A 24,144-nucleotide genomic window follows, 5' to 3' on the forward strand; every position below is an offset into this window, starting at 1 on the left:
AGCGCTTTTACCTTGGGCTGGATTGTATTCAGGGGAACTTTTGATCCTGATCCTGAAGTTTTTGATTCTGGCTGATAGAATGCGCACTTCAGGGGAAGATATTAGATGAGTGCTCGACGGGAAGAAAATGCTGGATTTTTGTGAGATTCGTGAATGACATCTGTTTAAACAAGATATCTGCATATTTGCAGATGGTATGTAATACAAGTTTTATTGATATTTGCCTTTTATCATTAGAAAAGTTACAGGGAACTGTTGAGGAGAGAATACGTGCTTCAGAGGAAGATTTATGAGCGTTCCACAGGACGCTGGATCTGCTGAAGTTTTGTGAGGTTGGTTTATTACATCTGTTTAAACGAGTTAAGCGCATATTTGCAGACGGTATATGATATTAGTTTTATTGATATTTGCCTTTTTATCATTAGACAAGACAGATAAAGTTACAGGAAATTGTTGAGGAGAGAGAGAGGGAGAATGAAACAGGTGAGCACTTTAATATTATGAGCTCAAACGCGTCTGCCGCTGCTCTGAAGTGCAGATCATTTAAATGACACTGTGTTACACACCGGTCTATTATTGTAGTAATACGATGGCACGTAACAACAAAACGAACCATGACTGGTAGTTTACATGTCTCAGTCGCTTCACATGCAAGCAGGCAATTTTCGGCACCCTCAAGAAAAAAATCGGCCAAATGGGAAAATGTAATGATAAATTCCGAATATTGGCCGATTTATTGGCCTCGGCGATATATCGGTCGACCACTAATCATAGTTGCAAAAGTTATAAGTAATACTGAAAGGCAATATCACATTAAAATTGGATCTCCTTAAAAAATTTAAAAGGAATATATATAAAAATAATAATAATTTTCTTCAATTTCTTTACCTTTTTTGATGACTTGTGGCTAATACCTAGTAACTACAGTTTTAATAAGAATAACTGTGGCTAACGGGAGGGAAGTGAGGGTCCACTGAAAGTATAGTATCTCCAATGGAACTAGTTTGCCATCCCCTTTTGAGTTGTAAAATGGCTAAATATCTATTGCTGTGTGGATTTATCATCATTGGATACTCACCTGTTCTGCAGACCAAAATAGATATAGTTTAATATTAAACATATTTATATGACAAGGTGACACCTAAACCTGGCCAAAGGTCATTGTATAGCCTAGTTTTCCTGTCTCCCCCCCCCCCTAAAGCTAGTGAGCTGCCTATCAAAATAATGCATTTTAGCCATCATAGGTCAAGGTAGGTCGAACATTAAGTTTTGAGACACCGCCAGAGTCTTAACTTTTTTTTGCTGATCTCTTTATAGATACTTGAACATCAGAAATAGTACAAAAATCATCTTGAGAGATGGATGATGATGATGCAGCCCTGCATCGACTAGAGGGGAGTGACCCCAGTGTGCAGGTCGGGGGGCTTGTAGTGAAGAAGAAGAGCGCTGCAGCAGAGCAGCATGTGTTCAGAACACCCGCTCCACGCACCTCACTCCTGGGCCTGGATCTGCTGGCTGCCCAGAAACGCAAGGAACGCGAGGGAAGGGAAAAGCTGGATACAGATACTCAGCCCAAAAAATCCAAGGTGTCGTCCTACAAGGACTGGGAGGAGGGTAAAAGTGATTCTGGGTCTGATGATGAAGATCAGGAGGATGGTGAGAGCAGGAATGGTAAAAAGGAAAGGTGAGGTCTTATCCATGTTCTTGGTAAAGATCATTTGTGCCACATAGAACATACTGTACACACACACACACACGCACATATATATATATATTAGGGCTGGGAAATGAAACGTGTTCATTTCTGCAATTAATAATTGACTGTTTAACGAGTAAAAAAATAAATTAACGCAATTAATGCTGTATCCGTTTTTCCCCACTTCCTGTGGCTAAAATTGGCATATATGCATTTCCAAGAGGTATATGTTCAACTCGACTGCACATCCTAGCACAGAAACTGATTGTGTGGAGCAGTGCACATTTATTCATTATGCGTGACGCATGTCCTGGGCATAATAAACACTAGAAATTAGCCAGGTGTGGGAGAGATACGAGCAAGCTGCTGTATCTTTTCGCATCACCTAAAAACTCACTGTCATTTTAACCAGTTTCAAAAGCGAAACTGCACGAGAGAGACCCAGCGTGTGCACGACAGAGACTGAATGCTAGCCACAGAAAATAATAGTTTTGAGATTTTAAACTTCAACAAATTAAACTTCAGCATTCAATTTGTTTTATATCTGTATGTATAGTATCTATTATTTAGGGCTGAAACGATTAGTCGACGTTATCGACAACGTCAACAATAAAAAAATTGTCGACAAAAATGTTCATGTTGAATAGTTGTTTGATCTCATTTAACGTAACATGAGATCACATTAAACTCTGATGATGCGTGAGAGCAGCACTGCAGCTTGCGGATGACTGAGGAGAGGAAGAAAACACATCTCAAAGTCCAGATGCACTCTAAACTTTCCAAACAGCTTCAGGTGGTGTAGATCGCAAAGTATGAGCGAATTATAATAAAAAAATATACATAATAAGTAAATACAGAAGCACTCTCGTTGTGGAATAAGCGGAGCTGGAGCTGCCGCTCCACTGAAGCAAAATTTGCCTGTCAAGTGTCTTTAAAGGAAACACCCCAGCGTTACACTTTAAATGCAGTTATATTTAATGCGTTATAGCTTTATTAAAGTTCAAATAATACGGAAGCAGGTCATGTAAATAACTACAAACTCTGAAACTGGCATTTCTCTGTGCGGTCAGCGCCTCTTCTATGAGTTGCTCGAATGTCCAGATCTAAGGGGGAGTGATTGAATCTGCACCTGGCTGACGCACACTCTGTCACGCGGACCCTCGTCCCTCGAACGCGCAAGCTTAATGCGTGTTAACGTGATGGCTCGCGACTTATTGAATCATAATATATGTCACTGTGCTTTTCTTATCGTGAAGAAAATTGGCAATACGCAGCGTATTTATTTTATAATTTTTTAAAATAATTTTATCCCCTTTTCTCCCCAATTTTGGAATGCCCAATTCCCACTACTTAGTAGGTCCTCGTGGTAGCGCGGTTACTCACCTCAATCCGGGTGATGTAGGACAAGTCCCATTTGCCTCCGCTTCTGAGACCGTCAATCCGTGCATCTTATCACGTGGCTCATTGTGCATGACACCGCGGAGACTCACAGCACGTGGAGGCTCATGCTGCACTCTGCGATCCACGCACAACTTACCACGTTCCCCATTGAGAGCGAGAACCACTTAATCGCGACCACAAGGAGGTTACCCCATGTGACTCTACCCTCCCTAGCAACCAGGCCAATTGGTTCCTTAGGAGACCTGGCTGGAGTCACTCAGCACACCCTGGATTCGAACTCGCGACTCCAGGGGTGGTAGTCAGTGTCAATACTCGCTGAGGTACCCAGGCCCCCCCTAATACGCAGCTTTATTAATAAGAGTGAGTTTGTTTTTTTTGAGAGTTAAAGATGGATTGAAGTGAACAGAAAGGTGAGAGGGTAGTCTTCGCCCCATTATACATTGCAACAAAATAAGTTTTTGATTTGTTTTTTCTTTGGCTTGTTTTCCAATATAAATATCTAAAACTCCTTTAAAGCACCGTACATTTTCTTTAGCAGCTATACTGCAGAAGAAAAAAATGGTTATCTGAGAATGTCGAATATAATATTAAAAATACAAATATTTTAAAATATCTAAAAATCCTTTAAAATAAGATGCATTCACCTGAGAAGCAGCATATAAGATATTTAGACTTGCTTTTAGAGAATAGGTCTTGAATACAAGTATATTTTGTATAACCAAGTGAAAAAATACACTTATATACAGAATACACTTATATTTAAGATACATTCTCTTAAAGCAAGTCTAAATATCTTATATGTAAACGTATCTTGTTTTAAGGGTTTTTAGACAATTTTAAATGGGAGACAAGACAAAAACACTTGATAACAATAGTTTTTTTGGCAGTGAATTTCTTTACTGAATTAAAGTTAATAAAAAGTATTTTTTTCCCTTTAATTCAGTGATTGTCATTTAGAGGTATTTTTAAAAGATGATTTGTCCTCTATTGTTAGTAAGCATGTTTAATACAACCTTTTAAGTCGGGGCAGAAGCTGAATAGTCGGTTAAGAGCTAATGATTAATCGTTGCAATAATCGCTGAATAGTCGAATAATCGTTCAAATAATAGTTAGATTAATCGATTATCAAAATAATCGTTAGTTGCAGCCCTACTATTAATGCATTGGCAATGTAACTTAAGTTTACTTGGCCGATAAATGTTCGATATTATTAGAGCTGTCAAAATTGACAGAAATCAAGTATTTTTCAGCCCAAGTAAGGTGCATTTTACTTACCACAGAAGCACGGCAAGTCTTAAACTTATTCTGCGTTTTGGTGATAGTTTTGTCTGCAAGCGCTTTTCATGTGAAGTTCAAAGTGCCACTTGATGCCCTGACATGAATCATAAAAGTAGTGGGAGTGGTGGTGGCTGCGTAGTGGGCTAAAGCACAGAACTGGTAAGAAGAACATTGCCGGTTCGATCCCCACAGCCAACACCATTGTGTCCTTGAGCAAGGCACTTAACTCCAGGTTGCTCCGGGGGGATTGTCCCTGTAATATGTTTGGATAAATTTGGATAAAAGTGTTTGCCAGTTGCATAAATGTAGATGAACATGGCTACAGGCAGATTTATATTGTGGAGGATGAGAGTTTAAGAGATTTTATGCCCAATGAATATGCAACCTATGGGGAGACTAGTTCTTTTAGTTAATCAAGCTCCCACTTAGAATTTAGGGAAATGTTTAATGTTACTTGAAATGTTATCTTTATACTGTGGAAGGATTTGTTTGGAAAATATTAATAAACCATTATATTGTTACATGTTGTTTTGTCTTTAGAGTCAAATTTCAGCACATTCAAAATATGCGATTAATCACAATTAACTATGAAAAATTAGGCAATTGATCATGATTAAACATTTTAATGTACTAGCAGCACTTAAACTATAAATATTATTTAACTTATATATTTAATAAATATCAAGTACAGACTTTGGAAACATCTTAGTAAAAATATACTTTTTCTTTCATTCACTTTAATTGTTAATAGTTACAATGGAATCATGTAAAAAAACAAAATAGTTCACTGTTTGTTATGTTCCTCTACAGGAAGTACCGCGTCACTGGCTCAGAAACACCGTCAAACCCAGGAGGGGTTAGTGAGGAGTTCAGGCGTAGACATCAACAGAGGGAGAAAGACAGACGTGAACACGGGGTTTATGCATCTTCCAAAGAAGACAGGAGCAGAGAAAAAGACAGAGACCAGCCCAGAGACAGGGACAGAGATCAAGACCACTACCGAGACAGAGAAAGAAGAAAAGACAGAGGTAAGTGAGGTGCTCAACACCTGTGAGATTCCACTGAAGAGCACTGACTTCCCATCTGTGCACCTAGAATGTCATGCTCTTATTTTGGTTGTCCTACATGTTGTTTGTGAAGATGAACGAGAAAGCAGCCACAGTCGAGGATCCAGCAGCAGTCGCTCTGAGCGTGGTGATGGCTGTGTGAGGAGTGAGCGCTCACAGAGGGATGGCTGGTCCGAGCGCCTCAGTCGTGGTAGTCGCCGTGACGATCCTGAAACACCGCGTAACAGACCCAAAGGTGAGTCTGACTACCAAATTTGCAGTTTTAGCACTACTGATTGTCAGGTGTCTTTCAGTTGACTTTACATATCCTGTGTTACATGGCACAATAAGATTTACCCAATTAGGATGTGTTCCTGGATCAACATGCCATGTCCCGATGCCGGAACCCTAAAATCCGATTGGGTGATTGCAGTGCTTTTTCAGGACCAACAAGGATGTTAATCCAGGAACATGATTTATTTAGATAAATAATGTTAAGCATGTTTCATATATCAACACAGATTTGTCCACTCCATCACGCTCCAGCTGGGATGAAGATGATAGTGGAATTGGCAGCTCACGCCACTCACACTGGGAGAGCCCCTCTCCTACCCCCTCACACCGAGAGTACGACCGCTCTGAGCGCAGCCAGCGTTCAGTCCGCGACAGTGAGAGAAGAGACAAGTATGAATCGCTTCATCAAAATGTCATTGATTAATGTTTGGTTGAATGCTGTTTTTGGATAGTTGTGTTGGTCCATACTTTCATCAGACAGAAAATTAAAGAGATAGTTCACCCAAAAATGAAAATTCTGTCTTTATTTACTCACCCTCATGCCATCACAGATGTGTTTGACTTTCTTGCTTCAGCCGAACACAAATTAAGATTTTTAGAAGAATATCTCAGCTCTGTAGGTGCGTTTAATGCAAGTGAATGGTGGCTAGAACTTTGAGGGTCCAAAAAGCACATAAAGTCAGAATAAAAGTAATGCTTATGACTTCAGTGGTTAAATCTATGTCTTCACGAGCAATATAATAGGTCTGGGTGAGAAACAGATCAATATTTAAGTCCTTTTTTTTTACTATAAATCTTCACTTTCACATTTTTCTTCTTTTGTTTTTTTCGTGCATATCACCACCTACTGGGTAGGGAGGAAAATTTGTGGAAAAAATTTACTTTAATATTGATTTATTTCTTATCCACACCTATCGTATTGCTTCAGGAGACATGGATTAAACTACTGGAGTTGTATGGATTACTTTTGTGCTGCCTTTATGTCCTTTTTGGTGCTTCAAAGTTCTGACCACCATTCACTTGCATTGTATGGACCTACAGAGCTGAAATATTCTTCTCAGAAGAAAATCATACCATCTAGGATGACATGAGGGTTAGTAAATCATGAGAGTCTTTTCATTTTTGGGTGAACAATCCCTTTAACTGATATAAAAACATTTTATTTTTGCTTTTGATGTTTAGTTCAAGTAGAGCTCAATATCCAGCAGACACTCCTCTACCAACTCCCTCATACAAATACAATGAGTGGGCCAATGACAGGAAGCATCTGGGCTCCACCCCTCGTCTTTCCCGAGGGAAAGGTAAAAAAAGCACATTCTCTTAGTGAACAACATTGTAAATACTAATATGTATAAGATACTTAATACTGTTTTTAAACTGTACTGTATTATATACACATTTATTGAAAATTATGCAGTGTGTCAGTGCTCATGAAGTTGTATTTATAGGAACTCTTATTTTGTAGGAGATAAAAGAGAAGATAGAGAGGATGGCATCCTTTTTGATAATGAGGAAGAGAAGGAACAGTGGGAGGAAGATCAGAGGGTAAGTGCTCAAACTTTACACAATTGTTTTGATGTTTAGGTTTGATTAGTAAACTTTTTGGTGCCATATCTACCAGTTCTAGTTTGTATATGTGACATGCCCGATTAACGTTGGTGATACAAGTAATTCAAACATAAGTTGGTGCTTATTAGGGTGGATGTAGCATTTGGTGAGTGCTAGCTGTGTAACGGTATGATTTCCTAACAGCAAGCTGATAGAGACTGGTACATGATGGACGAGGGCTTTGATGAGTTCCACAACCCCCTGACATCCAGCTCAGAAGAGTATGTGAAGAAGAGGGAGCAGATCTTGCAGAAACAGACCCAGAAACGCATCTCAGCACAGAAGCGGCAGATAAATGAGGTAACACTGCACATATTTGCCCTTCTGAACAGTACAGAGACTGCCACATGGATGTTGTTGTCTTAATGTATGTGTGTCTCTCTCTAGGATAATGAACGCTGGGAGACCAACCGCATGCTTACCAGTGGAGTGGTTCAGCGCTTGGAGGTGGATGAGGACTTTGAAGAAGACAATGCGGCCAAAGTCCACCTGCTTGTCCATAACCTTGTGCCACCTTTCCTGGATGGGAGGATTGTCTTCACTAAGCAGGTAAAGACCATCATGCCAGTTTCTACGCCAGCGTTTTTGTTGGAGGGCACTCCCCCCCCCCCATATTTATTCCCCATACAAATGATTCATTAGAATTATTCAAACTGATAACTCTGGAGTTTGTTATTTTTGACTGATTAAGTCATTCGTTCTTTAATCGGACTAAACATGTTGCACTGTTGACAAAACCATACAGAGCCAAACCGGTTTAGAATGGGTTCAGCGATCTCGCTATAAAGCTTCTCTCTCAACTCCGAGTTCATACCTTAACCTTGAAGCACGTGCACATGAATGAGTGACGTTTGCAATGAACAGCCAATCGTGTGAAGCATGGACAGAGTCAGCGTGATTTACTTCACGCAAGAAATTCCGCGTGTTATACTTCTCCGCTGAAGATCAAGAGATCATTATGAAAATATGAAGAGTTGAAACTTTTACACAGCGAGAAGGAACACCGCTGCTGCTGTACAAGTTTGAGATGACTTCTGGAAAATATAACTCGATATAATGTAATTGAATTTATATCGGTTCAAGTAAGAACATACAGGCTTACTAATTTTAAAAGCTTAAAAAGCTAAATATTTATTTAAAATGTAAAAGTGTTTATATTCATTTAAATTAAAAGCCTAAAATAATTTAATGAAGTACAAGCCATGTCACTATGTGTGATTAGCCTACAATATAATTTTAATCAGTATATTTGTTCAGGTGGAAAGACTCGTCACACAAAAAATGCGTCTTTAAAGTGTGAGAATCACCATACGAACACTGCAAACAGTATTCTTTGAAGTTCTCAGCATCACACACTGCACACAGGTACAGTTTGTAAATAAATGCAAAGAAACTCAATAATTAATTTTTAATGTGCTGCTCAAAAGATACAAGGTTCGGGGGCCTGGGTAGCTCAGTGAGTATTGATGCTGACTATCACCCCTGGAGTTGCGAGTTCGAATCCAGGTCGTGCTGAGTGACTCCAGCCAGGAATCCTAAGCAACCAAATTGGCCCGGTTGCCTGGGAGGGTAGAGTCACATGGGGTAACCTCCTCGAGGTCGCGATTAGTGGCTCTCGCTCTCAATGGGGCGCGTGGTGTGTTGTGCGTGGATCGCGGAGAGTAGCATGAGCCTCCACATGCTGTGAGTCTACACGGTGTCGTGCACAGCGAGCCACGTGATAAGAAGCGCGGACTGACGGTCTCAGAAGCGGAGGCAACTGAGACTTGTTCTCCGCCACCTGGATTGAGGTGTGTAACCGCGCCACTACGAGGACCTAGTAAGCAGTGGGAATTGGGCATTCCAAATTGGGGAGAAAAGGGGATAAAAAAAAAAAAAAAAGATAAAAGGTTCCCTGATCTCTGAAATAAATAATCTTATAATATCTTTATATAGTATATTAAATCTTAATTTCAGACACATTAATTTGGAGCAAGAGATACAGGGTAGTGTCAGAGATGTCACTTGACTCACACTGGATTGGTCCAGTATGACCCCGTTTCCACCTGGTTTTAAGATGCTTTTCGGGTGATCCGATCACTTGTGGTTAGTCCTAAATACAGGTCTAAACGGGGTCTAAAACGTTTTGTAATCGGATCACAAAAAACACATACGAATGTGGTCAAAAACACATGTGACCACATAACATTTGAGGTGTAAATGCTAAACCGTCCTGTATCTGTCCCGGCAGCAGTGAAGCGCCACCCCTCAGCTGTCAGTCAACTGCTCCGCTAAAACAAGAGTTTTAAAAGGAAATAACCCTCTGATTGGAAAAATTTAAAGATCTTCTTTAGTGTGTCTGATATCAACACAGATGACAAGCACGAACACCTGAAGCTCCTTTAATACAAGCGATCCACTAAAATAACAGATAATTCTGCCTGACATGTTGCATTTATGCTTCGATAAAATTTCAAAATTTCATGTTGCATTTATGCTTCGGACCATTTTTTGCACTTTCTTCATCTTTTCTGACTTTGTTGCGCTTTATTATCATGCAGTAACACACTGACATAGAACATAAGTGGTCACATTTAAGTGGCCAGGTGTAAACAGTGATGTGTCTTACCTGACCACATGTGATCGGATAACCCGAGATGCATCGTAATAGAAGGGGGTCTATGTGTTTGTGATCGGTTTCTCAAAATAAAACCTGTTCCAGAGCAGGTTAGCCACATAGTATAGGTTGCTATGGCGATGAACATCAGACTGAAAAACCAGAGATTGCTCAAACTTCACTCAGACTTACCAGGTTAGCCACTGAAACTGGCTTCATGAGACAGGCCTCAGGAAAGAAAGCACAATAGAAAGATGTGTTGTCTTTCTTTATTTTGTAGTAACTTGCCCATTTAACCCGATACATTCAATTCAGACTGCAAGCTCAATACTTATATGCCATAAAATATGATTTATTTTGCTGTGGCACTGTAGATTCGTTGCTATGAATCTTTCTTTCTTTTCTATCTTTCCTGTCCTTTTATCTTTCATATTTTCTTTCTTTCTTTACTTCTTTTTACTTTCTTGCTTGTGAATCTTTTGTTGATTTTGTGTTTGTCCTATAACTCCAGCCTGAACCAGTCATTCCAGTGAAAGATGCAACCTCAGACATGGCCATCATCTCCCGCAAGGGCAGTCAGCTGGTCCGTCGACACAGAGAGCAGAAAGAAAGGAAAAAGGTGCTTTTTTTTTTTGTATTTATGCTTAAAATGGTATTCAGCTGTCATTCTAATGCAGTGTACATTGGTACGTTTGAAATTGTTTTTTTAATCATTTTTCTTCTGCTTGACAGGCACAACACAAACATTGGGAGCTGGCGGGCACCAAACTAGGTGACATCATGGGCATCAAGAAATCAGAGGATGGATCAGACAAAAAGGCTGTAGGAGAGGATGGTGCTGTGGATTACAGGTAACTAGTGTCACTCTACTGGTCTGTCATAAATAATCGTATGTGTTTTATTTAAACAGACAGGTAGATTTAGGGCTGGGTGATATAGGTAATCAATATATATCTTGATTATATATATTCTCCAAAATGGCTTAAAAGTTTTTGTTTTTTCAGGAACCATCATTTGGTCAAACAACTATTGTTATCAAGCTAAAACAATCAAAACACATTTTCCACTTACTGTTTTTCACGCAATAAACACAGGAAAAAAGAGAAAATATTTTACGAAATCCATTTATGTACCAAATCTTGAGTACTAAACAGTAATATTTATTTACATACAGATCCTTTATTATAACATCTAAAATGCCATATGTGGAGGTCTGTAAACATTTGTCTTGATGCAACAAATAGCTTAATTGGTGTTTTGAATTGATGCATTGAAATGGTTTTGAAAACAGTGCATTGATTTAGACAGATGCGTTATCACTCTCACTCTCATACACGCAAGATACGAGACGGATGGAGACGCAAAACTTAATGGCCGTTAGAAAACTTAACTGGAATATTCACAATGATTTTATATCGTCAACATACTCATTGCATATATAATGAAAATATTCAGCCCTGGTCAGAATACAATATTTGCATTTTTCCTGTCTAATACCACAGCGCACACTTATGATAAATTTGAATAAGTTACATCTTTGATCTTATCAGAACGGAGCAGAAGTTTGCTGATCACATGAAGGAAAAGAATGTAGCAAGCAGTGAGTTTGCTAAGAAGAAGACTCTGCTCGAGCAGAGACAGTACCTGCCCATCTTTGCTGTTCGCCAGCAACTGCTCAACATCATCAGGTGCTGAACACACACGTCAACCTCTGACTTATGATTCACTCTCATCTGCTTTCTTTTATCCAAAAATTAGCGCTGACATAAGTGAGGTCATGTGTCTGCTCTCTGGTTTGTCACTGATGTTTAGTCAGGTCACTCGGTATACTGACACAGTCCTTGTGTTTTGTATCCACTCTGGCAGGGATAACAATATTGTGATTGTAGTGGGGGAAACAGGCAGCGGTAAGACGACTCAGCTGACGCAGTATCTTCATGAGGACGGTTACACCGGCTATGGCATGGTGGGCTGCACACAGCCCCGCAGAGTGGCCGCCATGAGTGTGGCCAAGAGAGTCAGTGAGGAAATGAACAGTAACCTGGGAGAGGAGGTGGGTGTCAAACGTCTTCCATGTTTTAACACCTGTAGCAGTTTTCTGTCCTTTTACTTCATCTGCTTGACCAAAGAAATTTAAATTATTGAGAAATACTGCCACCTGGTGGATTTGGGTAGACTTGCTTGTTATTTTAACTGAAGACTTGAGAGGCTGTGCATTAACCTAAATATGAAAATCACCTCTCCCTCATGTTGTTCCCAACACATACGGCTTTCTATCTGGCGTAGAACACTAAAGGAGATGTTAGGCAGCCAAAATGTTAACCTTAGTCACCATTTACTTTCATTGTATGGATAAAAAATGCAATTAAAGTGAATGGTGACTGAGTCTAACATGCTGCCTTACACCTCCTTCCGTGTTCCACCAAACAAAGAGATGCCATAGGGGTTTGGAACAACATGAGCATGATAATTTTTCATTTTTTGGGTGAACTATCCCTTTAAGGAGGTTTTGGGCACTCATTTTAGGATTATTTGATGTTTTTCCCAGGTTGGTTATGCTATCCGTTTTGAGGACTGCACATCAGAGAAGACTGTCATTAAGTACATGACTGATGGGATTCTTCTGAGAGAGTCTCTGCGGGAGTCAGACCTTGACCACTACAGTGCTGTTATCATGGACGAAGCCCACGAGCGCTCCCTCAACACTGATGTGCTCTTTGGGCTGCTGCGAGAGGTGAGAGCCATCACTGCCCTTAGCTGCTTTCACCTGAGGGATAATTATGTAGGATATGGTCTCATTTCATCACAGTATATTTTGTTGGTTTGTTGATCTAATTGTAAACTGATGGGAATTGTGAAAAAAAGGAACTATTCTTGTTTCAATTCCACTTAACGATTCCGGATAAATGATTCCGTACTTTTGTAGTACTTTTATGAGGAAGCACACTACCCCGCACACTACCCCACACACTAAAATAAACAAGTCAACAAGTACTTAAAGGGATAGTCTCTCAACATTTACTCACCCTCATGCCATCCCAGATGTGTATGACTTTCTTTTTTCTGCTGAACACAAATGAAGATTTTTAAAAGCATAAAAGTAATCTATAAGACTTCAGTGGTTAAATCCATATCTTCAGAAGTGATATGATAGGTGTGGGTGGTATAAATCTCCACTTTCACTTTTACATCTGAAAGTCACATGTGGCACCTGATTAGATTCACTTTCACATCTGTAAGTGAAAATTGAGAATTATAGTATAAAAGTACTTCAATATTGATCTGTTTGTTACGCAAACCTATCATATCGCAACAGAGCTGAGATATTCTTCTAAAAATCTTAGTTTGTGTTCTGCAGAAGAAAGAAAGTCATACACATCTGTGATGGCATGAGGGTGAGTCAATGATGAGAGAATTTTCAACTGAATACGTTCTGAATAAGAGATCCCCAACTATACATGTATTGTTGACTGATTACTAATTTTCTACCTTAAATAATTTCTTTCATTTGTTTAGGTGGTGTCTAGACGCTCCGACTTGAAGCTCATAGTCACCTCTGCCACCATGGACTCGGACAAATTTGCAGCATTCTTTGGAAATGTTCCTATTTTCCACATTCCCGGTCGGACATTCCCAGTGGATATCTTGTTCAGTAAGGTGAGGTGTTAATGGCATCTTTAGTTAAAATTTAAGCTGGTTTGTGTGCTGTACGCTAAGGCTGAGTGTTGGTGTGATTCAGACTCCTCAAGAGGATTATGTGGAGGCATCTGTGAAACAGGCCTTACAGATTCATCTTAGTGGGATGACTGGGGATATCCTCATCTTCATGCCTGGTCAGGAGGACATCGAGGTGAGGAGAACTTTCTGTGGTTATGCATGAGACTTAATGATGGAAATCGCTATATCATACGATACAATTTCAAATATAAACACTGCATTATTTTCCGTGGTTATTGACTGCAGGCCACAGATGCTGAAAAATATAAACATTAAGTTGTATTTAACCCGAAATATTTCTTTAATGCTGGTGTAATATAAGTGACTTGTTTATTTCGGTTGTCTTTGGAGCCATTGTATGCCACAAATGTAATGTCTGGCCTGTTACAGGTGACATCAGATCAGATTGTAGAGCGATTGGAGGATCTAGAGAATGCTCCGCCGCTAGCAGTACTGCCCATCTACTCCCAGCTTCCCTCTGACCTGCAGGCCAAGATCTTCCAGAAGGTAAACATCTATCTCTATGGGTCTCTCTTTGCATTAGATCTCCTAGACAAACATTTAAACTGTTTGTGTGAACTAAATCTTTGTGGTAATTGACAGGCTCCTGATGGAGTGAGGAAATGTATAGTTGCTACAAACATTGCTGAGACATCTTTGACCGTGGACGGCATCATGTTTGTGGTAGATTCAGGTTACTGCAAACTGAAGGTGAAGTTCCACCTATTCCACCATAAACAAGCTGTATTTTTAGCTATAAATTACCAGCAGGGGAATGACTTTAGAACATCTGATACTGTTTTTAGGTCTTCAATCCTCGCATTGGCATGGATGCCCTTCAGGTATACCCCATCAGTCAAGCCAATGCCAACCAGCGGTCTGGCAGAGCTGGAAGAACAGGGCCAGGACAGTGTTACAGGTAAAACAAAGACAGAATGCCAACATCAGTAACTGCGCAGTGCAAAGTGTGTTATTAATACAATGCGACAGATAAGAGAGAAAAATAAAAGAATGAAAGGTGATGAAAAAATACATCAGAAAGAAGACATCTCGGCCTGGCTCATTAGAGGTCTCCTATCCAGTGTGAGGGGCAGCCTGTCTCTGAGGCTTCAAGTTGAGGGTCTCCTTTTCTTTTTAGAGAGTGTGAAAAAGAGAGAGGTCCCTTTTCCCCATCAGTTTGAGAAAATCCTTAACGATCCCAGTCAGCTATACCCCCACCCTATCTGTAAAATTCACAGCCATTTTGTCATATAGCATGTTGTTGCTTTTTTTTACACAGCTTTCTGGAAAACTCTATTCTGATTGGTCATATATTGGTCTTATATTTCTGAATAATAACTGCACATCTGGGGATTTAGTGATATCAGACTGGCCATCCGGTATTGCAAGTCATCTTTCCTACTTCTCATATCTGTAGATATTTATATGCAAATCACTATGCAATCTCAACAAGTGTGCTAATACAATAATTACCATTTATTTATTTGGCAAGTAATCTTGTAATAAGTGGGATAATGAGCAGTCAAACAGTATATTTTGAAAAATAGACACCAACAGAAGGTAGAATTTGGTTGTTTCTAGTTACATTTTCTAGATTTCTTCTCACATAATAACATAATTTCTACAGAGCAATATTTGATCTTTATTTATTTATTTTGTAGGTAGCCATGTAATAAGCAGCTCAGAGTCAGGGCCCTGATCACCCAGTCTGGATTTATCTTGTGATAAAGACCGGCTGACTGTACATTATCCCTTACATAGTGATGTCCAATTCGTGAACCAAGCATTCTTTCAAACTGTTTTTTTTATTTATTTTATTCATTTTTATGTGTCAGTTGAACTGATTCACAAAGAATTTGTCAGTCATTGGACTGTAAGAGAAAGCTTTTTTAAAAATGGTAAAACTGTGAGTTTGGTGACATGTTGGAGCCATAAACAACACAACATTTGATGCAATCTATTTTTCTTCAATCTGTATTAATTTTTGTCATTTTAAAGGGGCCATGACATACTATTTTTTTAATGATTTTATTATTTTCCCCGAGGTCCACTTATAATGTTAGTAAAAAAAAATATTTAGTAATATATACATATTCTTTTTTTTCACCCTGTCTCTGGCCCTCTGTCTGAAAAGCTCAGTTTTGGCCTCAACATCTCCTTTAAACTTGAATGTAAACGACCACTGTTATGATTAGGTAACATCGTGCAGCCCCTCGAATTCAGCCATATATATTTGAAACTCAATCAGAAGAGAATGAACCAGCTCCACTAAAAAAACGAACTACATTTCAGGGATTAAATATAATGCACACCCAACACACTGCATCCGAATGTATCAAACTGTTCATTTAAGCACTGCAGCACCATAAACTAGAAATATCAAACAGTCATGACATATGAAACATTCATAAATGGAATTGGTTACTTATGTTTTTTTGGCCGGTTCCAATAGTGTTTTTAACTGCCCCCTCTTTCAATAACAGTTCCTGAACTTCCTTTGCAAAGTTAGAATCATATTGTGACTTGTTCACAAGCAATCCCCTCTGATATGAGCTGAAAACACATAATACATGTTGAAATAAGCCGAACACACATACAAACCACTATACAATTTTCTGAACACACATAATACAATCCACGGTGAAACATGATGTTCAGACATATCATCCTGCACTGATGCAATCAGGAATTTAATCAGTTAAACTTCAGTCACTATTTCCTGATGTTGGGATGCTTCAACAGAGGCCAAAGCAGAGATGCTTGCCTTCACAGGCACGACATCTCACATCTTTCACCGTCTGTTTACTCTGGATGAGACGTGGTTCTTCCAGCCTGTGGCAGCAATGGAATGGAGCAGAAAAGCCGTGTTTTTGAAAGATGAGCTTGCACCGCTCTTAAAATGTGGCACACATCACCGAAAATTGACCAGCAATTATAAATTATGCAGATGGGTGCTAAATGCATCCAGGATTCAAACAGCAAGAGGCAGAATGGAGGTCTTCTTTTAAGAGTTATAACTTGACATTGCGGATTTAAAAAGTGGCGTGAGATGCATGATAACGGTCAAAGTAAGTCCCCTTTTGGAAGAGATGAATTGTAGGCCCGTCTTGTTCTCTCATCTTCACCTTTCTGAGCGCCAGTGGGCAGGCCATGGGGGTGATGATGTAAAAGTAGGCATTGATGTCCTGCTGTGGAGGCAGTCATGTGCTGATGTATTCATCTATGTGATGTCACAAAGTAGGGAAAATTCAAATGAGGCAATTTTGCAGCTTGGTTTAAATAAATGCTCTTTTTGTATCAAGGAGGATGTTCTGAGTTCTGAAACTTACAGTTGTAAACTGACGCAAAAGTTGTGTATACGGCCCCTCAGGCATTAGTATTCATCTGGTCTCTGTGTGCTAATGGAGATAGATTATGTACGAGTATTGTGTTCATCTTTGCACATCACTGAGATTCAGTCAGATCTGCATTCTGCTCTTTATTACGGTATCTTTTTGCCAGTCGCATTTTTTTTTTTAAAAGCATCTAGCGGTAAAGGCAGAGTGACTACAGGAGGCAGACAGGATGGTAATCTCTAAAGGTTTTCATGCAGTTTAATTTTTGTTTACACCTCTGAGAATGTGACACAAAGTCTCCTCTGGGCTTTTTGACTGTGACCACCTTGAAATCTGCACACCCTGAAAGATGCAGTGACACTCTGTCCTGCTGTTTTCCTGGTACACAAAGGAAAACACATACAAGGGTTTTGTCTCCCAGTGACTGTTTCTGGCAGCTCATAAAAGAATTGTGGCACATGCTGGATTAGTTGCATGCATCAAGAATCAATTCTGTTTAGTCAGATGCTTTATACTGTGGCAGTGTGTGAGTGGCTTGTATGTTGAATCCATAACTCAAAGGCATTCCAGCCTGTGTTTGCTGCACCTTCAGAAGAGCCAGTAGGACTCTGCTGATATGCATAAATGCATGCACTGTACTACAGAGCTTTCCAGAGTTCCCTCTTCACGTCTTCTTCAGAAGGATTATCCATTTAGTTGAATAGCTGCAGAAATCTGCTGTTCTCTCAGATCTGTCTCTGTGGAGCAGCAAGGAGAGCTGTGATATTTGAAGATGCTCAGAAGTAGTTTGGAAACGGCTCATTGTTGTGGGCTTCTCTCGGATGGAGGTAAAGGGCTTGTAAATGGAAGCTTTTTTTGTGGACCTTTTGCATTACACGTGCTTCCTTCCTGTATATCTGGCCTAGCTTTCTTTATTTTATAACATTACTCTCTTAAAGTCAACATGAAATCAAAATGGACCCTATTTACTTTTTAAATACTTGTGTCTGGTCTTATTGTGCACAATTCATGTGTGCATGTTATTCCAAAGAGAAAATGTTTGTCTTCATAATCTTTCATCAAGATGTAATCACTTGCTCTGCCTCTGAAATCGCTTTCCTTTCGGCTGACTTCACGAAGCCCTATTATTTTTCACCCTTACCCTAAAATCATCTGCCAGTGTTCACTTTCCATGTATTCCCCTATGGATGAAATCAAGTCCCGCCCTTGATTTTTGTTTCATTTAATATACTTTTTTACTCCGAAATACATTACTTCACAGAAGAAAAATGGGTTGCGAATGCCGTTTCATGTTGACTTTGACAGACCTCCATGCATTTTCTCTTTAGATTAAGAATTAGCTTAAATTAGCATAAAGTTTAAGATAAAATTAAGTTTTTATCCTTTAAATTTGTATTATATGGAACAGGATGGTGCAAAACCACCAAAACAAGAGTTTTATTATTTTATTTTATTGTTTTATTTTTATATTTTATTTTCAACCAAGTGTTAAATCTGTGACTTTTAGGTCTTCCATTGGTCAGTCTTCTATTTGCTATACAAATTCACAGGTCGGAGTACACCAAATTTGAATTTTACTACACAGCGACATATAAAATGTATATGCATATGTTTGCATATGAATGGAACATAAAATCTAGTTTGACTAGCCCATTATACTGTGTCCTACCCAGGCATGTCACAGCAAATGAACAGTGTCAAATAACTAGCCTGTCCACACTGAAAGAGAAATACTGCAGTGATGTGCCAAAATCAGAGTTAATCAAAACATATTTAAAGGGATAGTTCACCCAAAAATGAAAATTCTCTCATCATTTACTCACACTCATGCCATCCCAGATGTGCATGATTTTTTCTGCTGAACACAAAGATTTTTAGAAGAATATCTCACCTCTCTAGGTCCATACAATGCAAGAGAATGGTGGCCAGAAATTTGAAAGTACAAAATGCACATAAATGCAGCATAAAAGTAATCCATAAGACTCCAGTGGTTAAATCCATATCTTCAGAAGTGATATGATAGGTGTGGGTGAGAAACAGATCAATATTTAAGTCCTTTTTTACTTTTAATTTTCCTTCCTGCCCAGTAGGTGGTGGTATACATAAAGAATGTGAATCACCAAAATAAAAAAAGAAGAAAGTGAAAGTGGAGATTTATTGTAAATTTTAAGATTTATTGGTGAGTAAATGATGAGAGAATTTTCACTTTTGGGTAAACCATCCTTGTAATGTTTTCTATACAATTATTTGGAGTGTGATTTTGCACCAATAAGATTTCACTGCGGGCAGGTCTTCCAAGTGAGATACAACAGAAGTAGAAATCCAAATGTTTGGTCACTTGTCAAAGTTGTGGCTGGTTTGGACAAAAACTTAAAAAGTGATTTATTGCTTGCCACTTTTATCACTCTGCGCCTTTTTAATTTCTGCAAAATGAGCTCACCTTTCTCTCCTCTGTGTCTGTTCGCTTCAGGTTATACACTCAAAGTGCCTTCAAAAATGAAATGCTGACCACCACTATTCCGGAGATCCAGCGCACCAACCTGGCCAATGTTGTGCTGCTGCTGAAGTCTCTGGGAGTGCAAGAACTTCTGCTCTTCCACTTCATGGACCCTCCACCTGAAGACAACATGCTCAACTCCATGTACCAGCTGTGGATTCTGGGAGCTCTGGACAACACAGGTGAGAAGCCTCAGCCCCAATCTCACATTTATAGCGATTTTTCTCATTATTTGCTCAACTATTTATATGTTGTTCAAGACCTGACTTTCTTTCTTTGGTGGAACCAAAGTCTCGATCACCATTCACTGTCATTGAATTTTTTCCATACCGTGAAAAAAGCTGCAGTTTGGAAATTATTTGGTGAGTGTAAGTAAATAACGACAGAATTTTAATTTTTGGGTAAACTATCCCTTAAGTATACAAGAACAGTTTTGTGTTTGGGAGTTCAATATTATATGTTGCATTGGGTCATGGTAAATTAACCTGCTAGTGTTTTGATATGTTTGAATGTTATGGATGTTTAAAGCTAACAACTGATAGGGAAAACTCTTTTAAAGGTAACTTTAATTCTAGCAGAGTAGATTTAAGCTTGTGAATTTTTTTGGAGGTGCTGCAGTGAAGTATTAAGGTCTTACTGAAGTTCTTACTCCAATTTCAGCAGTAGCAACTAAAGTAAAAGCTTTTATTGTGTGACCAGAAAGAAATCTCAATCTCATTTCCTGCATATCTCTCAGGGGTTTGAGGGGATTTGACCATGTGGAGCACTTTTCCTTCTAGCTCCCGTCCCGTGTTAACAGCAGATTATTTCTGATTAAGGTTTACCTGCCCAGAGTATCTGCTCTGCTATTCACTGCACTCTCACACTAATCTTCTTAGTCCATCATGTAAACTTTGACATCTAAGCTGCTAAAAATGTAATCTTAAACTTGAAGTGTAATGATTTTCCCACTGTCAGCACTTTTGGAAAGAGGTGCTTTCTAATCCTGTTTGACTTTTTCCTGTATTTGAGGATGCTCTCTTCTCTCGTTTCTGTCTCAGGTGCTCTGACACCAACTGGGCGGCTCATGGTGGAGTTTCCTCTGGATCCAGCTCTGTCTAAAATGCTGATTGTGTCATGTGACATGGGTTGTAGTGCTGACATCCTCATCATTGTCTCCATGCTGTCGGTGCCATCCATCTTCTACAGACCAAAGGTACCAAATAGGTTCATAGGGCTGGGTGATGCAGAGAAAAAATTATATCTTGATATTTTACAGCCTTTTGATGATATTGTATACACCGATCAGCCACAACATTAAAACCACCAGCCTATTATTGTGTAGGTCCCCCTCATGCCTCCAAAACATCGCCAACCCGCATCTCAGAACAGCATTCTGAGATGCTATTCTTCTCACCACAATTGTACAGGACAGTTATCTGAGTTACCGTAGACTTTGTCAGTTTGAAACAGTCTGGCCATTCTCTGTTGACCTCACTCATTAACAAGGCATTTCCGTCCACAGAACTGCCGCTCACTGGATGTTTTTTGTTTTTGGCACTATTCTGAGTAAATTCTAGAGACTGTTGTGCGTGAAAATCCCAGGAGATCAGCAGTTATACAAATACTCAAACCAGCCCGTCTGGCACCAACAATCATGCTATGGTCCAAATCACTGAGATCAAATTTTGTTCCCCATTCTGATGGTTGATGTGAACATTAACTGAAGCTCCTGACCCATATCTGCATGATTTTATGCATTGCACTGCTGCCACATGATTGGCTGATAGATAATTGCATTGCATAATTGTATTTCTGTAACTGCTGATCTCCTGGAATTTTCACGTCTCTTTCTGTCCTTGTTAGAGCCAGTTGTCCTTTGTTTTTGAAGACTGTAGTGTACACCTTTGTATGAAATTTTTGGCAATTTCAAGCATTGTATAGTCTTCATTCCTCAAAACAATGATTGGCTGATGAGTTTCTAGAGAAAGCTGTTTCTTTTTTGCCATTTTTGACCTAATATTGACCTCAAGACATGCCAGTCTATTGCATACTGTGGCATCTCAAAAACAAAACACAAACACAAAGATTTTGCTGTTTCCTTCCGAAACAGCAAAATCTATACATTATTCCAAACATTTGGCTGCCAGTATTTGTGTGTGTGTGTGTGTAATATATATATATATATATAAAATACACACCTTCCGCCCTCCCAACAAGTGTTCATGCTGGTTTAAACGTTTTTAATTAATTGCATCCGATTAACGCGTTAATTCCGACAGCACTAATATATGTATATATCAGTATTTATGTATTTGCTCTGAACTGGCTTAGAAGGTTTTTATTATTATTATTATTATTATTATTTTTATTTTATTGATCGGAAGAACCATCATTTATATCAAATAGTATCGATACAGTATCGGGAAATCCCTAAAACAGATGTAAAATAATTACCTACATATTTGTACTAAAACATTTTAAAGCATATAAAATGTCATGTAGAGTTATCTATGAACATTCTTTAAATGATGCTGCCGAAACATTGAATCAGTGTTCAACTAATTCATGCAAATGAATCAAACTTTCCAACTCTAGCAGTATTTTTGCTACTGAAGTTTTCATTATCCTAGGAAATCTTGACTTCTAAATCTTGTATAGCTGTGCATGTTGGTGCTGTTTTTTGGTTTAATCTGCTGCTCTTGTACAGGGTCGAGAGGAGGAGAGTGACCAGGTGAGAGAGAAGTTCTCAGTGCCTGAGAGTGATCACCTGACCTACCTCAACGTTTACCTGCAGTGGAAGAACAACAATTACTCCAGCATCTGGTGTAACGATCACTTCATCCACACCAAAGCCATGCGCAAGGTATGTCAGCCTGAGCTGTCACATTGAACTACAAATTAATTTCTTAAAAGGGGCATATCATTAATTTTTTCACATTTTAGGCAAGATGTTTTGGTTCAAAAACAAACTCTCTGACCCTTAGAATTAAACAGGCCCTTTGTACCTTACAGACATCTATGTAAAGGCCCTTTTTGCAGTAAAAGCACATGCTTATGGGCTGTGAGTGTGCTGCTGCCAATAATAATCTCCTTGCAAAATCGACATTACATTTAAAACTTTACAAAAGTTTACAAACAACAAACAATCCACGCTAGTGGTCGACCGATATGGGTTTTTCAATGGTCGATGCCGATATCCAGAGAGCAGGGTGGCCGATACAATGCCGATATGTCACACAATTTAATATAGTAAATAACAAACATAAAATTGCTAAAAAATATATATAATAAACTCTTATTTAGCACTATATTTACTCAATTTCACTCAAAACTAAAAAATTATATTGTATTGTAAATGTTTCTTCAGATTTCTGTTTAGTCATCAAATTTTTGTAATTTATTTGCACATGAAGAAATTGTTCATATATTAGGAAGAAGGAAATAACAGTACACACAGTAGTTCAGCAACCATGGACGGCATGTCCACGTTAGCAATCGCATTTACTCAAAAAATATTTAATCAAACTATTGTACGTACACATGAAGCACTTTTGATGTCAGTTAATGGTTTTATTGTCTGCTTTGTAATTTTCAGAAATTTTTTAATTGTTCTTATTTGTGTCAAACTTACTTGTTTCTTTGCTCATTTTCTTAAAGTATGTTTTCTGCTTTAATAGAGGTTGTACTGACTAATTGTTTGGGTGCATCACAGGTGCGTGAGGTGCGGGCTCAGCTCAAAGACATCATGGTGCAGCAGAAAATGAACCTGGTCTCCAGCGGCTCAGACTGGGATGTGATCAGGAAGTGCATCTGTGCTGCATACTTCCACCAGGCTGCTAAATTAAAGGTATAAAGTCCGAAACTGGCAGAAGAACATTGATTTTAGTGCTACATTGTCAAGATTTGTAAAAAGCAATGTGTTAAGTCTCTTTCTGACCTGTGTTTGTGTGTATAGGGAATAGGGGAGTATGTAAATGTAAGAACAGGGATGCCCTGTCATCTGCACCCTACCAGTTCTCTGTTTGGGATGGGGTACACCCCGGACTACATCATCTACCATGAGCTGGTCATGACCACAAAGGTACTTTCTCCCTAAAACGGACAGTTTGAAACAACTGATATACTGAAATGAATCAAACTTTACAACTCGCAACATTTTTGCTACTGAGATTTAACCCTTTAAGGCAGGCCCGCCGAGAAAAAAACTAATTATTAAATTATTAATACTGCAGTCTTGGCCAACACAAAATAGGTATCGTTTTAAAGCTTAGAAGCTGTACAGTGCATGTAGGCATTATGACCAAAACTGAGCAAGTGCTTTGAAATTTGCAGACAAATCAGAAGTGTTCCGTTTTGATAATTTATTAATAATTTTGCACTGTACATATTATTATAATCAGTTAAAATATAAAACTGATCAAATAGCCATGTGTCATATGTTGTTGAAAAGCTCAAAAGAATACAACCATCCTATTTGATTTACTCAGTCATAAATATAATGAGTAATAGCTAAGTACATGTCTTTGACATACATGCTACATGTAATCAGGTGTTGCTTCTAAGCTGCATTTTCACTTATAACTTCAAATAAAATATCAATTAAAATATCACATAACATTACATAGAGGAGGGGATTCCTATTAAAATGAGCCCACACACAACATAATCAGATGCATAGATCATTAGATAATTCA

The 24,144-nt window shown here is 38.8% G+C and overlaps 1 protein-coding gene across 3 annotated transcripts in view; it reads left to right on the plus strand.

Annotated features, from left to right (window-relative positions):
* Positions 1–24,144, plus strand: part of dhx38 (DEAH (Asp-Glu-Ala-His) box polypeptide 38) — a 37,120-nt gene that overhangs the window by 2,163 nt on the left and 10,813 nt on the right. The window contains exons 2-26 of one of the 3 annotated variants that reach the window (XM_051654442.1): positions 238–332; positions 426–483; positions 1,318–1,684; positions 5,186–5,403; positions 5,516–5,677; positions 5,943–6,105; positions 6,898–7,016; positions 7,181–7,260; positions 7,468–7,623; positions 7,711–7,872; positions 10,431–10,538; positions 10,652–10,770; positions 11,470–11,607; positions 11,786–11,972; positions 12,468–12,653; positions 13,436–13,576; positions 13,659–13,769; positions 14,027–14,143; positions 14,240–14,347; positions 14,443–14,555; positions 19,442–19,650; positions 20,509–20,663; positions 22,158–22,313; positions 23,163–23,297; positions 23,406–23,531. In XM_051654442.1, the coding sequence (XP_051510402.1) occupies positions 1,359–1,684; positions 5,186–5,403; positions 5,516–5,677; positions 5,943–6,105; positions 6,898–7,016; positions 7,181–7,260; positions 7,468–7,623; positions 7,711–7,872; positions 10,431–10,538; positions 10,652–10,770; positions 11,470–11,607; positions 11,786–11,972; positions 12,468–12,653; positions 13,436–13,576; positions 13,659–13,769; positions 14,027–14,143; positions 14,240–14,347; positions 14,443–14,555; positions 19,442–19,650; positions 20,509–20,663; positions 22,158–22,313; positions 23,163–23,297; positions 23,406–23,531 (3,495 nt within the window). In that variant the 5' untranslated portion in view covers positions 238–332; positions 426–483; positions 1,318–1,358. The remainder of the gene's footprint in view (positions 1–237; positions 333–425; positions 484–1,317; positions 1,685–5,185; positions 5,404–5,515; positions 5,678–5,942; positions 6,106–6,897; positions 7,017–7,180; positions 7,261–7,467; positions 7,624–7,710; positions 7,873–10,430; positions 10,539–10,651; positions 10,771–11,469; positions 11,608–11,785; positions 11,973–12,467; positions 12,654–13,435; positions 13,577–13,658; positions 13,770–14,026; positions 14,144–14,239; positions 14,348–14,442; positions 14,556–19,441; positions 19,651–20,508; positions 20,664–22,157; positions 22,314–23,162; positions 23,298–23,405; positions 23,532–24,144) is intronic. The other 2 variants (XM_051654422.1, XM_051654432.1) reach the window with 2 other exon arrangements.

The sequence above is a fragment of the Myxocyprinus asiaticus genome, chromosome 2 (assembly GCF_019703515.2).
Source record: "Myxocyprinus asiaticus isolate MX2 ecotype Aquarium Trade chromosome 2, UBuf_Myxa_2, whole genome shotgun sequence".
NCBI classification, from domain to species: domain Eukaryota; kingdom Metazoa; phylum Chordata; class Actinopteri; order Cypriniformes; family Catostomidae; genus Myxocyprinus; species Myxocyprinus asiaticus.